At 34.3% G+C, this 25,588-nt stretch overlaps 1 protein-coding gene, 1 long non-coding RNA gene and 1 other non-coding gene across 3 annotated transcripts; 2 read left to right on the top strand and 1 right to left on the bottom strand.

Moving 5' to 3' along the window:
* Positions 1-361: 361 nt before the first annotated feature.
* On the bottom strand, positions 362-21,117 carry LOC123666240. Its single transcript, XM_045600419.1, has 7 exons — positions 21,033-21,117; positions 19,241-19,348; positions 16,997-17,086; positions 13,249-13,433; positions 8,688-8,780; positions 4,981-5,121; positions 362-451 (listed from the first exon to the last, which is right to left on the bottom strand). Exons 1-7 carry the CDS (start codon positions 21,115-21,117, stop codon positions 362-364), a joined length of 792 nt encoding a protein of 263 aa, XP_045456375.1.
* Trnad-guc lies at positions 15,609-15,680 on the top strand. The gene has a single exon. It is a non-coding gene; the product is annotated as a tRNA-Asp (tRNA).
* Positions 21,118-23,846: 2,729 nt separating the features above from the next.
* Positions 23,847-24,736, top strand: LOC123666229. The gene is made up of 2 exons (XR_006745183.1): positions 23,847-23,934; positions 24,198-24,736. It is a non-coding gene; the product is annotated as an uncharacterized LOC123666229 (long non-coding RNA).
* The last annotated feature ends 852 nt before the right edge of the window (positions 24,737-25,588 follow it).

Raw genomic sequence — 25,588 nt, 5'->3', positions numbered from 1 at the left:
AAAATATAACGTAAAATTTTATATATATATATATATATATATATATATATTGTTCTTTATAAATAAAATAATTTAGTTTAATTTTATCGGGAAGTAATTTTCAAAACTGGTCATCACAAAATTTTATTTAAAAAAATGTATCAGCTTCTACTAAGGATCGGAATCAATGTAATTAATTGCAAACCAAGTCTATTATATTGTGTAATACTTAAACATAACTTTAATTTTGTCCCTAGGTGGAGTGCCTTTATTATTATGAATACCTATTAAGTAATCTTCTTAGTCACAGATATTTATATAAATTATTTTAAAATTGATAAATTAATTTCAACTATAAACATATTCAAACAAATAATACAATTTATGTTTGTAGGTTTTGCTCGCTTTTCAGTTCCAAAGCCCAGACGTGTTGAGGCCATCCAGTGCGTCCTTTACCTTTTTTTTCTGAGTTCTGTAAAAAAAAATAAAGTCAATAATGTATTTTTTTTAAGTTAATTCTAAAAAAACGGCCAATTTTTAAAAAAAAGGTTTAAAAAAACTATATAAAATATTCGCAAATATGAATATAAAAGTTGTAGTTAATCCATTGAGGTGAAACAGGTCCTATTTATTCTACCTTCGGCTATTAAAATATATTCGTAGTTTATTTGCATTTCCTGCTCAAAATATGGAGCAGCCCGTCTAGGGTAGTACGTCGACCTTACAGAAGTTCTAAATAAAACTATTTTCAAGCAGTGTTATGTTCCTGTTGGTGAGTAAGGTGACCAGAGCTCCGGAGGAATAGGGGATAGGGTCGGCAACGCACTTGCGATGCTTCTGGTGTTGCAGACGTCTATAAGCTCCGGTAATCGCTTACCATCAGGTAAGCCGTCGCTTGTTTGCCGACCTAGTTATATAAAAAAATCTTTATCCACAACCGACAAAACATATCAACTTAACATATCAATTACAAATAAAAAACTCGTACACAGCTAAAAACAATTAAAAGAGGAACAGACTACAAATCTCACATATCAATAACAGATTATATATATCAATTGCACACAAAAAATTTAACCGCATACAGATAAAAACAAAATGTTACAAGTTTTTTTTAACAACGCTCAATTGCAAACAGATGAGCCGAAACGTAAAAAAAAACAAAAAACAAAAAAACCACTGTTTGCTACGTTTTGAGGGTTCCCTGTTGTTCATAATTAATATAAGTTCGTTATTTTAGTAATTTTACATTAAATATATATAATATAAATAAACAAATTTATATTATTTATTTATAACCTCCCTCCTAAATCTCTCTTTTCAGTGGGGGATGAGGAACTTTACACCCTGTTCTCCAAACTGGTGACCCCGACGTTATTCTTCATACCCTCAAAGTATCATAAGGTACAAAGGGCGTTTATACGATCATATAAAACTAAAATTAATTATTATTTCATTAAAAAATATATTTTTAAATTTAACAAATATTTAAAATAAAATAAAAACGGCATTAATATAAAATGTGTAGACAGAGAACCCTAAACAGTAGGAAACCCCAGTCGTAACTTTTTTTTACAATCTGTTCCTTAATCAGTTGTTTGTGATTTTCTTGTGATATTGTATTAAAAATAGAAGCAGCTTAGACACAAGATATGTTAACATCTGAACTTAAACTACTGGTTCTATTAGACTTATTGTTTTATATGTCTTTATTTTTATACAATTATGTCAGCAACGGCTATCGTAGGTATTAATAATAGCATGGTGTCGTCTCCTGTCAAAGATTTTCATTGTAATATGAAACTTTGAATAGTTACGGGTCTCTGTAAAGAACTCACTATAGACGGCGCCACGGTTCGCTTAAACCGAAAATAAAAAATCATCATATCAAGAATTTCGCTCTAGCTGGTACATCGTTCCATAGCTTAATTGGCTAGAGCGCTGACACGGTCAGTCGGAGACACGGGTTCGAATCCCGCTGGAGCGGTCAATTTTTGATATGATATTCAAAAAATTGCACTTTTGTTGTTAAAAAGTTATGTACATATGTAAATATATTTGAATTATTTAATACATAATAGTAAAATAACATTACATTAAACTAAAAAAAACCTTAAGTTATATATATGTATTATTTCTATGTATATTTATCAAAAAAATTTTGTGTGTACTTATGTGCGCACGTAACAAGTTATACTTCATTGGCTAGCTAGCTAATTTCAGGGTGTCAGTTCTTCGTGACGGTGTGCGCACGCATCGTAAAAATTTACCCTCATCAATTTTCCCTAACGCGCTAAAAGAAATAAAAGATCAAAAAATATTTAGCTATAGCAATCGGCCGTTACCTGTAACAAGCATTAAGTTGCTCGACATAGGAACAGACGACCGTGTGCGTATGTATGTTATATAATAAACTACCGTAACATGACTCATTAGCACGTGTATTTTGTAAGCAATTTCGTGTTTAAACAAAAAAAAAAAAAAAAATAGCTATAATATTGTTAAATCGTTAGTATCGCTTCGGTGTTAAAACGTAAAGAAAACCAGATGCGAAGGCGGGAAGACGTTAAAATGTTTGTTTACATTGAAGATACAAGCAATCAGGTAAAAAAAATGACCTAGTTATATGTAACGTAAATAAAGGTTTCTCTTTTTAACCGACTTCCAAAAAAGGAGGAGGTTCTCAATTCGACTGTATTTTTTTTTTATGTATGTTACTACAGAACTTTTGACTAGGTGGAGCGATTTCGACAAATTTTCTTTTGATCGAAAGGTGGTGTGTATCATTTGGTCCCATTTAAATTTATTTGAGATCTAACAACTACTTTTCGAGTTATATCTACGAACAAATAGAACGAAAAAATAGTCAATTTGTCGAAATCGGTCCACGCGGTCAAAAGTTCTGATGTAACATACATAAAAAAAAGTCGAATTGAGAACCTCCCCCTTTTTTGGAAGTCGGTTAAAAAAAGTATGTGACGATAAATACCGTTCATTTTAATGGTTAACCAGTATATATATTCATTTATCAACCGGAAAACTAGATAGAAAATTTTCGACAATAATAATCCACGTAAATGAATTAGTAGATATATATAGACATAATTCGATATAATTTTATCTTGCAACGAACCAGACGCCGGCTTCGCTGCTAATTTGATATCGGAAAAACAGATGGCCCTATAAAACAGAAATATACGGGGAAAGTTACTTAGGTATTAAATACTAGATTCCCGCTGCGGCTTCGCTTGGATCACACGATTTTGATCTTCCGTTTTCATCCTCTACAATATAGCCTATGCCACTCAATGATAACTTAGAATTGTTGTGAAAGGTTTTTTACAATCGATCCATCTGTTCTTGAATTTATCCAATACTTATTATAAGCTAGTTAAATGCGTCCTTATTATAATTATTATCAGAGAAGTATAAACTGCCGATACGATTAGTAAGCAACAATTTACGTTTTGATTTCAAAGTTTTATTGTTTCAAATAATTATAATTTACGATGACGCGTTGGTGCAACGGTCACAGCACTGATTTGTGGCTGTTGCGCTGGCGGTTGCGACAAACATTTGTATTGGCAATACAGTAATTGCCAAGGTCTGGGTGTTAGTGCAATCCTTGTGGGTCTCCCCACCGTGCCTCGGAGAGCACGTTAAGCCGTCGGTCCCTGTTGTTATCGTGTACACCTGATAGCGATCGTTACTCATAGTAGGGAATATATCCGCTAACCCGCATGGAACAGCGTGGTGGATTAAGCTCTGATCCTTCTCCTACATGGGGAAAGAGGCCTATGCCCAGTAGTGGGATATTACAGACTGAAGCGTTATTTTGATATAATTATGTACCGTGTGTCCATTATGTATTTATTGTAGTAAAAAGTGAGCCATTTTTTTAATAATATTTGATAATGCGTATTTACTTGACAATTTTTTCGTGTACCTACATTTTATTACTTGTCGATGTAATTGAAGATGGTTTTTTTATTGGCGAACAAACATAATTCTATTAAGTCGAGTGCACAGATTACACTTGTGCCACAGATAAGCCATTACCAATTCGAAATCAATGTTAACCATTTGTACTGTATTATATATAGATAATTTCGTCTGTTCATCTGTTCGCTGGCGCCTGCTGCACTCGAGCACATTCCCTTGTGAAACATATCTCAAGTGGTTCCTTCGAACAGGGATATTTAGAAATGGTATATATTTGTTTTATTCTATCGTATTACATACAAATTAGATGATTGCATATTTATACTAATAATATAAATCACAGGAATTATCGTGCATTTGTATTATATCAGCGAGTGTTGTATATTTATAAATTCATCTGAAACTTTCAGCAGGGCGGCTATAAATGTATAAAACAACAGGGACATGTCACGAATATTGTTAATCTGTGTCAATGACATATTTAATAAATATTTCAATGCGTAAATATCTATATTAGTAATACGATAAATATTTAATTCATTCGTTTGATTGAGAAATTCAATTAAAAACAAAAGCGTCCAAGTGCGAGTCGGAATCGCGCACCGAGGGTTCCGTACCATTGACTAGATAAACTATTTAGACAAAAAAAAATCTTTTTAAATTTTATTATTCATACAATTAAGTATTTTATGAATATTTCAAGTAGGTACTTACCTGTTACCATTTATTGATATCGAGTAAAAATAGGCAAAAAATGGCGTTTTTTGTATGGGAACCCCCTTAAATATTTTTTTATTTTTTTTTTAGTATTTGTTATTATAGCGGCTACAGAAATACATAATTTGTGAAGTTAGCTAGACAACGAAGAAGTTAACAACGTGAAGTTAGCTGGCCAATGAAGTATATCACACACACACATACATACACCTTTTTTTCTGCATTGGATATTACCAAATGTTGTAACATACTTATTTTGAATACTTATTTTGAATATACATTTTTTTTTAATTTTTTAGTATTATTCAGTATTATAACTATGTATCTTAGCTTCTAACTCACCTGAGAACTGTGATCAGCGTTTCTCCTCCTTGGGGGTGTGTGGTGCAGCTCAGCTCTGAACCCCCCCGCTGGTTCCCCATCCGTCTCCAGGACTTTCAGGAGGTAGGAGATGTAGGAGGTCGCGAGACGGAGTGTTTTGATCTGATGACAAAAGTAACCATTGATTGATAGCTTGTAACATCCCACTGGTAGTCTGTGGTTTGTGGTCCTTAGGCATAATTTTACTCAAGGAAGACTTCTGATTAATAATGATTGTAGGCTATAAAATATCACGCTAGGTGTTATAGGCTATTATTTGAAGATTCTATCAGATTTATAATGATTGTAGGCTATAAAATATCACGCTAGGTGTTATAGGCTATTATTTGAAGATTCTATCAGATTTGGTTAAAATCAAAATCAAAATCAAAAACAGCTTTATTCAAATAGGCTCCAAGAGCACTTTTGAATCATCATTTTACAAATTAAAACTTTATAAATTATTATTTTTGTAAAGCTACCACCGATTCGGAATGTAGATTCCGCAGAGAAGAATCGGCAAGAAACTCCGCAGTTACTCTTTTGAAAAATAATATATAAACTGTGTTTTAGTACAAAATTAGTAACACGTTGCATAAAGTACAGCGTCACTAAATCCACACATCTTTATCAACTATGTAATCCTGCACCGAGTAATACGCTTTATCTATTAATTTTTTTTAATAAAACTTTAAATTTATGTTGAGACAATTCCAAAATTGTTTGTGGGATTTATGGAATATGGATCCTGCGCCGAATAATACGCTTATTCTACTAAATTCATTTTAATAAAAACTATAAATTTTTGTTGAGACAATTGTTCCTGGGATTTTATTATACATGCGAATACCATAACCCAGAAAGGAGAAATACTTTGCGCGGTCGGAAACTTGGAGTTACAATTTCGTTAGTCCTTAAGGTTGCGGGACTATAACATCCCTAGCCTAAGTTTCACAAATGTCTCCGAGGTAAATAAATGGTGCCTTTTGGCCCTGTAACTTCTTGGGAACGAATGTATTATTTAATAAATCTTTGATTATATAATATTTTAAGACGCCGCGTTGGCGCAACGGTTACAGCCATGGATTGTGCCTGTTGCGCTGGCGGTTACGGGTTCGATCCCCGCTTATGACAAACATTGAGACAAGCGGCAACACAGAGCTAAGCGGCTAATCGGTAATGTCAGTTTGTTGAAATCTCTTCACACTCTGGCTCACCGAAGAAAGGTTGCCAGTCTAACGGTCTTTTACAGGTTGTACTTTGGGGAGTGTGCCCTGGAGCTACACGAGCTCATACCCCCATCTCCTTTCTTCCATCGGACTTACAGACGTACCGCGGGCTTTCATCCCTACCTGATTGATATACCTTTCATACGTACAAAGCGCTTCGAATCATCTTTTTTAATGCGCACAGCCAAGGAATGGAATTCCCTGCCGGCGTCTGTATTTCCGAGTTCATACAACCCGAACATGTTTAAAGCACGAGTGAACAGGCTTCTTCTGGGCGAACTCGCTCCATCTTCGACCTCGTCTGCGCTCTAGAGCTAGACTGAGGTCAAGAGTAAGCCCATAACATAATTTAAAAAAAAAAAACATTTGTATTGGCCATACAGGTGTTTGTCGTGGTCTGGGTGTTTGTGCAGTCCTTGTGGGTCTCCTCACCGTGCCTCGGAGAGCACGTTAAGCCATCGGTCTCGGTTGTTATCATGTACACATGATAGCGATCGTTAGTTATAGTAGAGAATATATCTGTCAACCCGCATTGGGGCAGCGTGGTGGATTAAGCTCTGATCCTTCTCCTACATGGGGAAAGAGGCCTATGTCCAGTAGTGGGATATTACAGGCTGAAGCGTATATATAATATTTTATACGAGCTGGAGCGGAAAACTTCATACCACAATATTTTTTTGTCTATAGGTATATAATTTTTATTATTTTTTGACGCGATAACGTCTTATATATTATGAACAAAGGCTGCACGCACGAAAAAGTGTCACGTTCCGCCTAAGCCTGAGCGTGCAAGCGAGAGCGCGGAACAAGCGATAGAGAGGCACGATCCGCCCAAGCGTTGGCTTGTGACACATTTATCTCTTCTCGCGTGACGTCAGAGCTAACAGTCCGAAATAAGTCAGTGATAATAATTCAATTCAATTCACAAAAGTATACAATTTTTCATCGATGTTTCTTTTCTGACGTTATCACGTAAAACTATCGTCCGTAAACCGACTTTACAGACAACCAATTTTTTATTTTTTATTTTTTTATTTTATTTATTTTTAAGACTTGGATTCCAACAAGGACATAGGCTACCTTTTGTCCCAAAAAATATATACACACAGACCTCCAGTGACTTGGCTATGAATACAGGATCAAAGATCTAATTCAAACGTAAACTATCGAATGAATTAATCAAATCTCGAAATGTACTGGACCAATCGGCATATTTTTACTTTTTAAGTTTGTTAGAATTTTGTAGATAGTTCTTAAGGAATGAATAAGTGTGTGTGTCAGCTCCGACGCACGGCTGGAGTTTACTCCTTCAGATCGACTGACTAAATAGGCACAAAAAGGCTTACTAGTATAAGAAAAAGATTAATACCATATCAAATGGTAAATAAACGAATCAAATAATCCAATAGCGTTCCGATAGATGGCGTTGACAAAAACGTAACGAGGTCATTCGTTCAGTAGATTTTACTCCTCATTTTTTTTTCATACGGGCTTATATTATGAAAATCGATTGTTAAAAATAGAAAAAACTGCGCAAAAAATGAAATATTCAGAAAATTTTTGAAACTTGTTTCATCTTTAAGCGTTTGATAGTTCGAATGAAAGAATGCTTGTCAAGTTAGCTAGTATCTAAATATCATCTATACATATAATAAAATGGTAGGAAAATCAAAAATGTACATTGAATATTTTTTTTAAAGAATACTTGGGGTGTGATCTACAATTGATACCGAAGCCAAAAATATAGTTTTTAGAATTTTTGTCTGTTTGTCTGTATGTCTGTATGTATGTCCGGGATAAACTCAAAAAGTACTGCATGGATTTACTTCAAATTTGGCACGAATATTATTAAGAAGTCGGGTCAACATATAAGCTACATATTATCACGCTATCACCTACGGGGAACGAGCAGTGAACCTTTATTTCTTCAACGCATTCTGTAACAACGTGTAATCTAACGACGCATATTTGAATGTTGTTGTTATTATGTTAATAACCATGTCATAAGCTAGCTTCACACTATATAAATAAAGACATTCTGTAGTATATTTAGTATCAGCATTGCACCCGTGCGACGCCGGGGCGGGTCGCTAGTATATATTAATACGCTAAAGTTTGCCTCCCTTTTTAGAAAAAAAAACCTCACAATTACTCCACATAAATTTATATATCATTTTATAGAGCTAATTGCTTGCTCTACCGGCATCCATAACTAAAAATTTTATTATTGCTTTTGTTTTTGTAAAATAATTAATTATTAAAATTATGACGATTCTAATTTTGAAACAACGTCAACATGATTGACAGTCGGTAAATTTTTTATTTATTTAGCGCAAATTATTCGCACGGGTATTGCTAATTTTACTTAATAAGTCATTCAATTTACTTTATTTTTGTTATTTTTATACTCAACAAATTTCTTTCTATCTTTCTAATTTTTTGTTAATAATGGCAACAAACCTTCGTCATCTTAGTGTCGGGTAGGACGCTTGGTATACGATCTCTGAGCTTAGAGAATGCGGTATTGATGCTCTGCGATCTCGGTCGCACCATCTGACAATCGTATAAGTTAGAGTGAGATAAATACATTAACTTTACATTCTACTTCAAATTTTAGAATCAATTGGGATAATGATAATAAAAGTTGAGTATTGAATCGTTTAATCTGTACTCATAATTGCCAAAATGGTTCTAAATGTTAAGAATCAGTTAATCATCATTATTAAAAAAAAGTTGTGAATTGCCTTAAAATAGGCTTAAAAGTGTACATAAAATTAGTATTCGCGCGTTATATAAAAAAAACTGTCCTTCGTTTTTGATTTTGTTTTTTTTTATCTGAGAGTCCTAACAGTCAAGACAAAAAAAAAAAACAATTTTGTTTTTTTTTGTTTGGAAGACATTCCACACGTTTACGATCAAATAATACGTAGCTTAATATCATGAAATTTGAACATCACTGATATAGGTTTTTTTTTTACTTAAAATGGATATCCACGGGCTCTCGGGCATCTTTTATTATTATAAATCATTATTATAAATATTATAATAATGCTTATCCTACAGACGATTTGACCTAGCCTAGTAGTAATTGTGTTCGCTCGCAAACGAAAAACAAAAAGATTTCAATTGAGTTCTATAAGTAATACAATATAGGGAGTTGAAAACAGAATTGTCAAAATCGGTTGGTACGCGCAACGCCACGGTTGTATGCGTTAGCGATCCCGTGGCGTCTCATAACGACAATGGCACAGCACCGCTGGCTTTTAGTGGGTAGTCCGGCGATTCTGACTGCGCATATTCGCCTCTTATCATTTATATGTATATTTTTCTATATAAAAATTTCATTATAAATGAAAGTTGAATAAATAAACAATATTATATATTTCGCCTGGCCGCATCTAGAACATTTGAAGATCTATGTATTTGTTTGTGTTTCGTCGCTTGCTGTATTTGTTGCTTTTTTTTTACTACATAGTGACCGGTCTTACCATTGATGTAATGCGTTTCTACCCCACTTTTTAACCGACTTCCAAAAAAGGAGGAGGTTCTCAATTCGACTGTATTTTTTTTTTATGTATGTTACATCAGAACTTTTGACTGGGTGGAGCGATTTCGACAAATTTTCTTTTAATCGGAAGGTGGTGTGTGCCAATTGGTCCCATTTAAATTTATTTGAGATCTAACAACTACTTTTCGAGTTATATCTAATAATGCATTTTTACTTGACGCTTTTTTCGTCGACCGACGTTGTATTATACCGCATAACTTTCTACTAGATGTACCGATTTTGATAATTCTTTGATTTTTTGTTGGAAAGAAGATATCCCTAGTTTGGTACCATGATAAGGAAACCAGGATCTGATGATGGGATCCCAGAGAAATCGAGGGAAACTTTCGAAAATCCACAATAACTTTTTACTGGGTTACCGATTTTGATAATTTTTGATTTAATTGAAAGCTGATGTTTATCGTGTGGTCACATATAAATTTTATCGAGATCTGATAACTACTTTTTGAGTAATCTTTGATAACGCGTAGTTACTTGACTATTTTTTCGTCGATCTACGTTGTATTACTCGTCGATGTAATTGAAGTCGGTTTTTTTTTTCGTTTGCGAGCAAACACAATTATTGCTTTTTGTGACGATATTGTATAATGAACTATTGTTTATTACCGACACGCTCGGCTAGTAATTATTGTAAACTTATTGATATTTAAAAATGTATTCTTTCCAATGTATTTCTCATATAAGTGAATTGTTAATTCTTATAATAAATATCTTTGACCTGATATTATTTAATTGATCTTATTTAAATTGAACATTTGTTCAAACAAAACTGCAATATAATGAAAAAAAAACACATTCAAGCCAAAGGTGCCTTTCAAGAGAGAGATAAGGTCAAAGAAACGACGCCATTTAATTTTATTTCAACATTTTATGAAATAAATGTAGATAATTGTATTTGCTCCCAAACGAAAAAAAAATTACATCGACAATTAAAACAACGTACATATACGAAATAGTTAGTCGAGTAAGTACGGGTATTCAAAGATTACTCAAAAAGTAGTCATTAGATATCGATCTTTAAATGGGACCACACGACAAGCATCAGATTTCGATTAAAATAAAAGTTCTGAGGTGATAAATAAATAAAAAATACAGTCGAATTGAGAATCTTCCTCCTTTATTGAAGTCGATTAAAAATTTAACGCGTTCTATATAGTTATCTAAAATTTTTGAAATTTCATTATTTAATTTAATTAAAATTGGATTCATTTAATATAAAAAAAAAAATGAATATTCTTTAGACCACACGACTGAAGTAAAACTTCTTTACCCATCAGCCCCACAATTGGGCCTCTTTCCTCATGTAGGAGAAGGATCAGAGCTTAATCCACCACGCTGCTCCAATGCGGGTTGCGGGTTGGCATAAAACTTTTTTAGCTCCATCTAACTTATATCTCCTTCTCAATTTCTGTTCGCCTTGCCCAATCACACGAACTGGACTTTTGTATGAAACCAAATGGAGCAGAAATTACGCGACTGACAATTCCCAAAATTACGCTCATTTGACCTCACCGTAACTCTCCTGTATGATATTTTATATTTGTCCTGTTTGATATTTTACAGTCTGTAACATATTATCGTAGACGTCTCATCAAAATCATAAGGATTTTCAAATAGGCTGATGTATTTCAAGAATATGAGTTGGAACTATCGTCTTATTAATTAGGTAGACAAACAAAACACAATGAAAATTTTCTAAATCCAAGACTTCAAAGGGAGGTAGGCTTCAAAGGGACCATTGAATCGTTAATTTACAAATTAATAATTGTTAATGTGTTATCACCGATGCGGAATGTAGATTCTACAGAAAAGAATTACCGCAAGAGTAGTTATTCTTTTTCATTTTATGAAATATTTTATATTCTTTCAGTATATCTTTCATAGATCGATTATATTTTACATAAAGCTACCACCAATTCGGAATGTTGATTCCACTCGGAAGAATCGACAAGAAACTACACAGTTACTAACATGGGCCCACAAAGGGCCAGATCGTATTTGCGGGATGGAACAACAACCGTCAGCGCAACAGCCATAAACCAGTGCTGTGACAATTGCGTGGTCAAAAATATTAGTTCAAACATAATTTTACATTTATTATTTCATTTTATTTTTTACTAGATGACCCGGTGAACTTCGTATCACCTACAAATATTTATGAAAAATATGTACAAAATTTGATACAAATTTTTTATCTATATTCAAAACAGTTTTATACACTTTATTGGTAAAAAAGTTGGTGAAAAAGTTTTTTTTTTTTTTTTATGTCACTAGGTCGGCAAACAAGCGTACGGCTCACCTGATGGTAAGCGATTACCGTAGCTTATAGACGCCTGCAACACCAGAAGCATCGCAAGCGCGTTGCCGACCTAATCCCCAATCCCTCCCAGGAGCTCTGGTCACCTTACTCACCAACAGGAACACAATACTGCTTGAAAACAGTATTATTTTGCTGTGATCTTCTGTAAGGTCGAGGTACTACCCCAATCGGGCTGCTCCATATTTTGAGCAGGAAATTCCTGCTGTGCCCTACCTCAGTTAAAAAAAGTTTCAAAAAAAGAAAAAAAAATCAAGACTATTATTAAAATCTATCATCATTATTATCGTAAACCAACTGTCAATTTTTAACCTATAAATATTTGTCAACCAAGTGACAATTTTTTTATCTCTAAAAATAAAGAAAAGACAAAAATTTCCTCACAGTTTTGTTTTGGAAAACTAAATTGTCATTTTTAGTAATTTCCGTTACTAATTATTTATGTTTCTCACTGTTTAAGCCTTCCCTGAACTTCCACAAATATTCCAAAATCAAAATTATCCAGCCAAATCGGTCCAGTAATTCTCGAGTTTTAGCGAGACAAACGAAAAGTAATTGATTTTTTTAGACGGGTTTTATTAGCTTTACCTGTATATTTGTATGTTTGAAACCGACTCTCTAGAACTTAATTTTGATCCACTTCAAAAGTTCAGATTTCATTTAAACTTAGTAGACTTGTCGAGGATTATTATATAATATGAACTTGATTACATAATTTTATTTAGAAACTTTTATTCACAATTACACGCTAATCCTATCGTAACCAGGGTCGGATTTAGAGTCCTAGAATTCTCGAGGCAACAAAAGAGTGGAGACCCCGTGGCCACAAATTATTTTCCAAATATAATGGACAATTTTTTTAAAAGATAAAATGCGAAAATAAATATGAAAGGAAAAGTTTTTTACTAGTTTTACCAGGCTGAATTTAAATTTATTTTCCGGAGTCTCGATTAAGTGTCCCCAATTTCTTGGAGGCCCCGGGGCTGTAGCCCCAGTTGTCTTCGCCTAAGTCCGGCCCTAATCGTTCAAACTACGTATACAATAAAATTAGTCTTACTAGTCTTTTAATTTGTAAGATAACGATTCGAAGATGCTTTTGAAGCCTATTTGAATTAAATAATTATTTTTATATTTACCTTTGACAGTTTCGTGTCCGGAGGAACGTTGGGTATACACTCCCGTAAGTCGGTAAAGGCGGTGTTAATACTTTGTGTCCGTCGCCGCTCCTTCTTGTTCGCTGTTGTCCGCCGTTTGACGACTCTGACGAAAGATGGCGGCGGTCTGTCGTAACGAGGTATAGTCTGCATGTCACAATCGATACCTACGAGAAAACGGACAATAATTAATAATAAGAATACACTTTATTGTACACCAAAAACAGAAATGATACATATCAAAGAAAGAAAAAATATTGACAATATATTCATTAGGTACAAAGGGCGGCCTTATTGCTAAAAAGCGATCTCTTCCAGGCAACCTTAGGGCAAAGGAAATGGTCTAGCGTCTGCATAGGTGTACAAGTCACAACAAATTTATTATAAATATTCAAATAATTAAACATATATATACATACATACATTCATTATATTCTGGATTACATTATATTTAACTGAGGTAGGGCACAGCAGGAATTTCCTGTTCAAAATATGGAGCAGCCCGACTGGGGTAGTACCTCGACCTTACAGAAGATCACAGCAAAATAATACTGTTTTCAAGCAGTATTGTGTTCCTGTTGGTGAGTAAGGTGACCGGAGCTCCTAGGGGGATTGGGGATTGGGTCGGCAACGCGCTTGCGATGCTTCTGGTGTTGCAGGCGTCTATAAGCTACGGTAATCGCTTACCATCAGGTGAGCCGTACGCTTGTTTGCCGACCTAGTGACATAAAAAAAAAAAAAAAATTACAATCTGGATTATGTTTGATTGTAAAACCTAAAGAACGTAGCCAGTATAATCAGTAAATTAATATTCATTATTCGTACACTTACGCCGTACACGTACACCGCGTTGGCGCAACGGTTACACCCATGGATTGTACCTGTTGCGCTGGCGGTTGCGGGTTCGATCCCCGCACATGACAAACATTTGCATTGGCCATACAGGTGTTTGCCGTGATCTGGGTGTTTGTGCAGTCTTTGTGGGTCTCCCCACCGTGCCTCGAAGAGCACATTAAGCCGGCGGTCCCGGTTGTTATCATGTACACCGGATAGCGATCGTTACTCATAGTAGGGAATATATCCGCCAACCCGCAGTGGAGCAGCGTGGTGGATTAAACTCTGATCCTTCTCTTACATGGGGAAAGAGGCCTATGCCCAGTAGTGGGATATAATACAAATAAAATATTTAATATATATATTCCATGTTATATTATGAATGCAAGAGAAAAATAAAAGAGTGGCTGACACCAATTAGTTATGTAGAAACAGATTACAGATAATGTTTTTAATAATAGATAAAGAAATAATTGTGTTTGCTCGCAAACGGAAAAAAAACCGACTTCAATTACATCGTCGAGTAATAACAACGTAGATCGACGAAAAAATAGTCAAGTAACTACGCGTTATCAAAGATTACTCAAAAAGTAGTTATCAGATCTCGATAAAATTTAAATGTGACCACATGATGAACATCAGCTTTTGATTAAATTAAGAATTATCAAAATCGAAACACCCAGTAAAAAGTTATTGCGGATTTTCGAATGTTTCCCTCGATTTCTCTGGGATTCCATCATCAAATCCTGGTTTCCTTATCGTGGTACTAAACTAGGGATATCTTCTTTCCAATAAAAAAAGAATTATCAAAATCGGTATATCCAGTAAAAAGTTATTGCGAATTTTCAAGAGTTTCCCTCGATTTCTCTGGGATCCCATCATCATATCCTGGTTTCCTTATCATGGTACTAAACTTGAGATATCTTCTTTCCACCAAAAAAAGAATTATCAAAATCGATACATCCAGTAGAAAGTTATGCGGTATAATACAACGTAGGTCGACAAAAAAAGCGTCAAGTAAAAACGCATTATTAGATATAACTCGAAAAGTAGTTGTTAGGTCTCAAATAAATTTAAATGGGACCAATTGACACACACCACCTTTCGATTAAAAAAAAAATTGTCGAAATCGGTCCACACGGTCAAAAGTTGAGATGTAACATACATAAAAAAAAATACAGTCGAATTGAGAACCTCCTCCTTTTTTGGAAGTCGGTTAAAACCGTTCCTGTTCATTTGTTGTAATCGCAAATCGCTTAACATCGGGCGAGCCGTACGCTTATTTGCCGACCTAGTTATATATAAAAAAACATCAAAACTATGAGATAAAAAGAACACACAGATAAATCGAAATATATTTTTTTAAATGTCAATAATTAGGAAATGAATAATAAGGTAACAAGATTAACAAACATGACGTCTGCTACACGTAAAAAAAAATATATTACAAAATTTAATTATTTGAACAATATACAAATGCGATTCATAATTTCGCATCGCTATACAGGTCTTCGGTAGTATAGTGGTCAGTATCCCCGCCTGTCACGCGGGAGACCGGGGTTCGATTCCCCGCCGGAGAGATTATTTTTTTGTTTTCAATATACATTTTGTTATGCTGCCGCTGGGCGGATACAGAATTATACAAGAAAATTGTATCATAAATAAAAAGTTTGATAGCGAGCGATCTGGGCAAGAGTAAGCTAGTTATACACTAAAAGTAAATTAATGTATTGTTTTCTAACTTTACACGATTTTCACTCATTATAATGAAACAACTTTTTCGGACTTTATCGCGGTTTATTAAGTTATTTAGATGTAACGAATAACATATAAAAAAAAAAAAAGTGAATTTCTACCTACATTAACAAAGATTTTTTTTATAAATTTTAAATTAAACGAATATTTGAAACAACTGTAGGTATTAACAAGAAGTGTCATCTAAGTACTACAGTTGTAAAATAATTAATTTGAACTTGAGTGAATTAATAAAAAATATTTTAACAAGAAATAATTTTAAATAACTGCTTTACTAACTGAGATAGAGTACAGCAGGAAATATTCTGCCCAGAATCTGGAGCAGCTCGCCTAGGAAAGTACCTCGACCTTACAGAAGATCACAGCTAAATGATACTGCTTTTAAGCGTTGTGTTCCTGTGTGAGTAAGGTGACCAGAGCTCATGGGATTGGGGGTAGGGTCAGCAAAGCGCTTGCGATGCTTCTGGTATTACAGATGTCTATAAGCTACGGTAATTGCTCACCATCAGGTGAGCTGGTTGCCGATGTAGTTGTATAAAAATAAGAATCGTAAAATAAAAAATGTGTGGGTTCAGCTTCGACACACGATTGGAGTGAGGTTTACTCTTCAAGAACAATTACCCTATTTAATGTTTCAAAAACAGAGTGTGTGCTTAAGACCGCACAGCATAAGTGAAACTTAATTGTGAATAAACACAGCGATACAACAGGGAAGAGCAGCTAACTGTATATTTCTCGCTCGGGTACACTCGGCGGTCCCGAGTTCACCCGATCGAGCCTTTCATCTCAGAGCGTGACGGATCAGCTTAACTTACTACCTACGAAAGTATGTGTGTGTGGTGCGACAAAAGAAGTTTTCACTTCAATATATTTATCTCTTCTCGAAAGAGCATCACTCTCCGGGCAGGTCAGATATTCACACCCCATATTTTTTCCTACTACTGGCCTTATATCGTTTTTTACGGAAAAAACTCTAGAAAAAAACTAATGTTACAATTCGGTCCCTCAGTTCAGCCTATCGCAGTCCACTGCTAGACATAGTCCTCACCAAGTTTGCGCCAGACATTCCGATTTTCTGCAATCCTCATCCAGCCTACACCGGCAATCTTATTTAGATCGGTGGGACCAGTGTTACAATTACCTGAGTTATTTTGTCCGTAGTTGTGGTGTATCATATTATTGTGGTATAAGTCGTAGGGTTCGTTGCTCGCCAGCTGCATTTCTTCGTAGCCTGCGAAAAAAATTAAACTTTATCTAAAATTCATCAGAAATTTGCATTTATTTTTATTTATTTATTTATTCTTAATGTACACCAAAATACAGACACATATAAAGAAAGATACAATACAAGATGTACAAAGGCGATCTTATCGCTAAATAGCGATTTCTTCCAGATAACCTTTGGGTACTGGACACGATACAGTAGCAGCGGTTAGAAGTGTGCACAAATTAAGGAGGAAAATCAATAATAAATAGATAAAAACTACGATATGATAGACTTACATAATTATTAAAGAAATAAAAACATATAAATAATTTCATTCTTTCTTCAAGCTAAACATTCTTATGATGAGCTAGTGAACTTGGCGAATTTCGCACTGTTTTTAAGAATAATTCGATTCTTTTCAATTTATTTAATACAAATATTTTCCTGAAAGTGACGAATACAAAAAAAACGACTGTTCTTTAAACCACACGACTGAAGTAAAACTTCTTATAGACCTGCACTGTGTCTTAGATATACGAAACGTAACTGGCTATGAGAGAACGAGAGAAAGATAATGTCTGCTCGCACCTCTCTCTCTTGCTCTGTTGGGAACCCCCGTTTTCGTAAAGCTCTCGTCACGCATTCACCAGCTCACTTCCCACGACAAGCGTGCGGGAAGAAGTTTTAGTTCAAAATATATAACTAATTTCGTGTAGTCGTACAAAGGTACAAAGGTGTGACGCCGCGTTGGCGCAACGGTTACAGCCATGGATTGTATCTGTTGCGCTGGCACATGACAATCATTTGTATTGGCCATACAGGTGTTTGCCGTGGTCTGGCTGTTTGTGCAGTCCTTGTGGGTCTCCCCACCGTGCCTCGGAGAGCACGTTAAGCCGTTACTCATAGTAGGGAATATATTCGCCAACCCGCATTGGAGCAGCGTGGTGGATTAAGCTCTGATCCTTCTCCTACATGGGAAAAGAGGCCCAGCAGTGGGATATTACAGGCTGAAGCGGTATAAAGGTAAAAAAAATTCCTACCTAAAAATTTCACGCGGTTGGTCTTAAGCCTGTTTTACTGTTTGTGTGATAGATTTTTAATTTTTCGTGTTTCAAAAAATTCATGTACATAAAGTCAATCTGGGTTTTAATGCGCTCTAATTAGAGTAATAATATCTTTATAATTTAGCTTGTAAAAATTATAAAATAATTAAAATAATTTCTGATTGTATTGCAAATAAAAAAAACCGTGTGATGTCGTGGGATACCAGATAGGAACGAAGTTCCTTATTAATTTCAAGTTCTATTCGAGGTATAAAGAAAATAATTATTCGGGTATACATTTTTTATTTTAATTTTTTTATCGATAAAAATCAAAAAAACTACTTAACAAAATTTTCTTAACACCTTTATTACAGTAAATTTATAAAAATATATAATAATTATCGAATGGTATAATAATAATTCGCTTAAGCCTGTAATATCCCAGACCACGGCAAACACCTGTATGGCCAATACAAATGTTTGTCATGTGCGGGGATCGAACTCGCAACCGCCAATTATAATAATAATAGCAAACTGCAATAATAGTAACAGTCATCACGTAGACTATACATTAGACACTGTATGGCCATCATACATAAAAATCTTACGTTTTTTAACGTACAGACGTTTCTAGTCGGCTAGAGTACTCCACCGCAACGTCCCATAAGGAACTTCATTCCATAAAATATACGTACTCTACATATACAGTTTCTCTATTGACTCTTTGAAACAACCATCTGACATACAATACAATAATATTATCAGTAGCTTAAGTTCTGAGTGCCTAGTGCGAGTTTTATTTAATCCGTCTCGCAATAACGGGCGTAAATTTTAACTTCATTTTGTATGGGAAATTCGGCATTTCAACCTAGTTCTCACGTTTGCCGCTAGATGACTCTGTATCGATTTTATCGTATACTATTCCTTATCGTCTAGGCTGCACTGTTTAAATTCCCATGCAAAATAATTTTCACGTATAAACGCGTTTCGCACTAGGCACTCTGTTGTAAACCTATCCTCGTTACTAAACTCCCGCCTCTATGTGACTGATGTCTTGTATATATCTTGTAAATAGTATGTAGTGTGTGTGGTTTAATTTAATACTCCTTATTTATTTACCTTTAGTAACTCTTACCATAATTCCTGCTAATGTAGTTACTGCTGTCATGATACATGTCCTGGGCATCGAACTCGTGCCCTTCACTACTCGCCGGCCAGTACACGCCGCCGTCCATTGGACTACCTGTTCGAAACAAACAATAGATAATAATTGTAGTTGTTCTTAAACAGAAAACGACTTCAATTTACAAACTAAGACTCGAGTACGAGTAACGACGTTACATCTCGATTAAATTTAAATGGTAACACGCGACAAGCTTCATCTCTTGAATTTAAAAAATATATCAAAATAACAAAAATAAGGTACGGCCGATTAAAGAGCCTTCTCATTTTTTCGAAGTTGGTTAAGACAAAAGCCACTTTTTTTATGTCACTAGGTCGGCAATCCAGCGTACGGCTCACCTGCAACACCAGAAGCATCGCAAGCGCGTTGCCGACCCAATCCCCAATCCCCCCAGGAGCTCTGGTCACCTTACTCACCAACAGGAACACAATACTGCTTGAAAACAGTATTATTTTGCTGTGACACTTTAACAATCGCTATTTTCATTTTTGAAGTTATACTTCTTTTGGAGCCTTAGTGAAAAATGAAGTAAATACCTATTTACGATAGGTACGCGCGCACACCGTCACAAAAACCGACACCCTGAAGTTAGCTAGTGTCAACGAAGAAGTTAGCAACGTGGAGTTAGCTAGCCAATGAAGTATAACTTCTTACGTACATAAGGACACACACACTTTTTTATTTTCAGTAGATTTTTGACGTGACAACGTCTAATAAATCGATGGACGCCGGCGGCATGCACGAAAAAGGATGACTCATTGATGCAGCGCAAGCTGCATCTATCTCTCTTCCACTCGATTGGCCTATGCGTCCGAGGAGATGTTTTGACGTTTTCACGTTAAGCTACGTATACCACCTTTACATCATCTTCATCATCATCATCACCTTAACAGACAACAATTTTTTTTACAAAAATATTTAAATCTCTTACAATATCTTGTCCTCTAAAATCGTTGTTCACAAGATTAAATTTCGTGCAGTATTCGAGATGAAATTTTACGAGATAACTAGATTAGATATCTCAATTTTGTGTTGTTTTAAGTACTATTTTACATAAAGTACCTAATTAATTCTAATTCATAAAATTATCAAAAAAAAAATCTTAAGGATATATGAAAGAGTAGAAAATAAAATTAACAAAACTTACATAAAATTAAAAAATAAAAATTATTTGGTGTCATGGGACACCGAGTAGGAACGAAGTTCCTTCGGATAGTATAGAAGCAACACAATTTAAAAAAAAAAATGTTGAATTTTACATATATTTTCTATTCCTTAATTTTTTTTTTTAAATTTTGTTGATTGGTTTTTAATTAAGTACATAAAAGTATTAAGGAAATTTAGTATTTTAGAAAGTAACAAATACCGTAAAATAAAATAAATCAAACGAAATAATAATAATTCAAACTATGAAGTGAAATAAAAAAACATATGTATTTTATTTATTTTTGTCGACAGTATAAAATTACACAAATAATTTAAAAAAAAGTTTAATAGTAATATTTTAGTTTTACAAACGTCATATTATACAGTCGTGTGACTGATATTACGTCACTTCCGTTATATATTTTTCTTACGGTTTTAGTATCACATTTTTTTCAGTTCGGTCGCCCAGCCAAATGTCAAGCCTGCCGTAAGGAACTTCGTTCCAAAAAAACTAAATATTGCAATATTCAATGCTCCCTGATATCCAATAACATGTTCGAAATAAAACCATCTTGACTAAAACGACAGAATAGCTAACCTTGGTGTGACGGTGGACAGTAAAATGGCGGCTCGTATCTGTCAAAGCCTTCGTCAGAAGGTGACGTGCTTCCGTAGCTTGACATTTGACCTGTAACAATTTGAATAAATAAATACATATTTTTACCACATACATACGGCCGTCTGTTCCTAAATTACGCTTATTAGTACCTACTAGTGGTCGCCCAATGGTCGAAATTTGACCATAACTAATTAAAATTATAATTCATTTAGGCGTATTAAAAACAGATGTTGATAACACCGATTTTGACGAAACTTTCACTAGCAGATAGCTGATGTAGTAAGGAGTAACTTATGCTACATTTATTTTAAAAATTTATTTATTTTATAACTCTGCGAACTGAAAAATAACTTTTTTGTTAAATTCCACGTGGACGAAGCCGCGGGCATAGTTAGTTATGAAGAAATACAAAATAAATATACCGGTAGAAACTGAAACTAAACACTACTTACAAACTACTTACTTATTATTAGATAATGTATCAAGTGAATTGAAGCTCGTTTCAAAAGCTCAAGTGGTGTAATCGAGTAATCTGAAATAGACGAGCTTTCAACTTCAAGTATAACATTAGTTTCTATCCTTTCAAGGGCTGTGTACTTGAAAGTTTTTTTACCATTACAGTTAGGTGCATACCGTTTATTTTTCTGTAAAAGATCACGGTTATTATTATCTAACCTGTATCAAAGTGGAAGTAATAATTGTGTTTGGTCGCAAATGAAAAAACCGACTTCAATTACATCGACCAGTAATACAACGTAGGGACACGGAAAAATAGTCAAGTAAATACGTATTTACTATTAGGGATAGCTTAAAAGATCTTCTACATACATTCCAGCGACTAAAATATAATAATTATTTATATCGAAATAAAATATAGGCTATATTAAGTTGGATCAAACTGCACACGGTGTGAATTTGACACACAAAGATTAAAATCAACAAAGTAGTTTAGCGCACAAACAACGTAACGTCATAACGTTTAATTTATAGAATCATATAAGCTATAGATATCCAGACCAGGGAAGCGGGGACTCAACTGGGGTAGTACCTCGACATTACAGAAGATCACAGCTAATTAATACTGCTATAGGTGACCAAAGCTCCTATGGGGGTTGGGTTTAGCGTCGGCAACACACTTGCAATGTTTCTTGTGTTGCAGACGTCTATAAGCTACGGTAATCGCTTACCATCAGGTGAGCCGTACGCTTGTTTGCCGACCTATATGTATTAAAAAAATATATATTAATTTTCCATTATAAAAAATGTAAATATATTTATAACACGTATATACGTCAAAATTTAATACAAAATATTATTAAATATTCACATAAAATTATTACGGTTTATATGTGTGTAACGCAATGTAAACATTTTTATCAAAATGTGGCCAACACGTGTAGGGTTTAGGGATCCGTCATTAATTCATGTTAAGAGCTATCTGACATATAACGCTATCAAACAGATAAAAGTTTAAATACATTAATTTGATTTTTTACTGACTTCTAAAAAAGGAGGAGGCTCTCAATTCGATTGTATTTTTCTTCGATGTATTTTCAGAACTTTCAACTGGGTGGATTTATTTCAATGATTTTTTTTAATCGAAAGGAGGCGCATGTCATTTGAATATAATTGAGATCTGACAAGTGCCTACTTTTCGAGTTATATCTAATAATGGGTATTTTGTTGACTATTTTTTCGTCGTCCTACGTTGTATTATACCGCATAACTTTTCACTGGCTGTTGATAATTCTTTTTTTCATTGAAACCTGATGCTTGTCATGTGGTCTCATTTAAATTTGATCGACATCTGATGACTAGCTTTTGAGTAATCTTTGATAACGAGTAATTACTTGACTATTTTTTCGTGTATCTACATTGTATTACTTGTCGATGTAACTGAAGTCAGTTTTTTTTTCGTTTTCGAGTCAATAAAATTTATTTTATTTCAATCATTAATATTAATATCTTTTAAACGAACAAACGGACGATGGAGTTTGTATAGATATTGTGTTGGTGGTGTGATTGTTTTGGAACTCGGTACGTCCCTAGATAGCTGGAGATACAGAGTAACGTAGGATGCTTTCAATATAAACGTGCCAACAGGATCGGTAATAACGCGGGTAAAATCACGATGTTTATCTCATTGTTTAACCACTAGCTCTATATCGACGGGTGCAAAGTAAAAAGAGTTATATACAAAACAACTACTTTTCAGGAGAGCGCATAATAGGAAAAAGTGCTCCCATTTTGACAATTTCAAACCAAATTTGTTGAAATTTTCATCACTGCTATATTTTTTAGAAAGACAAACAATTGTATATTTCATTTCTTCTAATTATCTTTTATTTACGAGATATTGCAGTTGTCTGCCTCTACATTGTGCTTAAAAATATGACAACTGAATTAACTACCGCTTGGTCGTTTCTACATAGGAATTAAAAAATCTGAATTTAATAAGGTATGTTTCATATATTTCTGTATTTATAAAAAGTATGACTTTTCCGATTCCAAAAATTTCCAAAAACGTCTTTCCATGTCTATTGTGATGTATTCAAGTTGTTTACTATTATGATAACACTTTCAAATAAACCTTAACCTCGTAAGTCCCCACGTACTTGTACAAGTACAAATTAACGATAACAGTTCAGACCTGAGATTTGTACTACATAGATGGAGTAACTGCCTATTGTACTTACCTAAGTACAAATGAGGGATTGCTCATTTACCGGGTAGTTTTTTTACATCGCCATCACTGCTACTGTTATTATAATTCTTTACTCTGTAGTCAATTCCGTCATGTTAGACAGGTTACGTCTACTGTCAGTGTTAGTGTCACTTTTTAGCAAGATGACCATGCGGTCGGCTCGTCGGCTAACACGAGGTAAGATTGTCTGTTTATATCAATTAAATCATTTGTTTTTTCTATTGTTTTTGAAATGAAATAATGCTTTTAAATTATGAATATTGTAAAACAAGCAATATTTGTAAGAAAACTATATATTTAGAGTGGTTCCTGATCAGTCAAAATAATTTGTACTTGACATGGTACGTTAGGCGTTTGTTACATAAATAACTGTTTATAATTTGTACTTGAGGTGGTACATTCGGTCTATATAACTACTGTTTTTTTTTTCGTATTTGTAGCTTTCGACGAAATACAAATAGCAGAACTTCTTAATAATTCGGAGTTCGAAGACTCGGATGATGAAGATGTGCCTGACCTGACCTCCCTGACCTAACCTAAACCTGTCCTCGGAATCTGAAGGTGGAGAAATAGAAATCGCTGTAAGTGGAGGTGGATCTACTCATCGTACTCAAAGTGCTCGTGACCAACGAGTTGGACATGGCCGTGGCAGAAGTACAAGTACAAGGGCACGACATACCGGGTAGATTGCCTGTACCATCAAAAATGCGACGCTTATATGGCAATATCCACTTACCGGAACATCTAGACAAACAACAACGAGGCCATCTCTCTGGGTGTGACAAAAGGAGTTTATTTAAATGCTCTGACTGTAATGTAGCTATTCGCCTGAATTCAACAAGAAATTGTTGCAGGGCCTTTCATCAACAAGAGAATTAATAATAAGCAGTAAAAACGATAACTTGTCGACTTTAGTTTATAAAAATATTGATCTCGTATACTTGACTGTGATTTTGAAATAAGATGTCAATTAAACTAGCACTTACGTGCTAGTTTAATTGACATCTTATTTCAAAGATTATGGAATTGGAAGATTGTTATGTCCTCTATCCTATTTCGATAATTAAGAACAGTGATACTGTTATCCTCTGGTTTATAAAAGTAAATTATGCTAATATTGTCTTTGAGGGAGTATTTTATAAATGTTTCTAGAAGAAAAATATTGTTTATGTTGTAATAAAATAAAATATATACTAATAAGTGATTTTTAGAACAAAAATAATATTTAATTTTGATACGAAATAAAACCTTTTAACTTTTTTATATTATTTTATTATACCCCTTTACACCCGACTTGATACGATAGTGAGACTTGATTTCCAAAAATTCTGGCGCGTACGCAAATTGATTTTTCGAGACGCAACCGGCCTCGATAGATCGTGAGACTATCCTTTTCTTAGAAAAAACTCGCGCGGGCTTCTTGTGATCATATTTGAACCTGTTAATCGTCCGTGACCACAGTAAAGGATGGTTGCCTTTATTGGCGCGCGAACTCACCCAGGTAAGTAATTTATTTTCTATCAAATTATTCCAATTTTTATAGTTTTGTTTGTGTGATTTACTTAAATAAGTGTTGTTTTATACCTACATGTATCTAATTTGAACCTAGCACGCTTATTTAGGCATATATTGTGACTCAAAATCAAAGACGCACGATCGTGTAGGTTAGGTGTTATGTGCTAAATGAATATTCATAATTTTTTTGTACCTTAACAGGATTTTCCTGTATTTATGATCGTTTGACAAAGGTTTTATCTTAATTTTTAGGAATACCCCTAAGGGATGACCAAGTAGCGCAAATATTAGCAAATGGAAATGATTCGGAAATTGA

Source organism: Melitaea cinxia, chromosome 25, assembly GCF_905220565.1.
Source record: "Melitaea cinxia chromosome 25, ilMelCinx1.1, whole genome shotgun sequence".
NCBI lineage: Eukaryota > Metazoa > Arthropoda > Insecta > Lepidoptera > Nymphalidae > Melitaea > Melitaea cinxia.
This window is presented reverse-complemented; position numbering and strand designations above follow the sequence as displayed.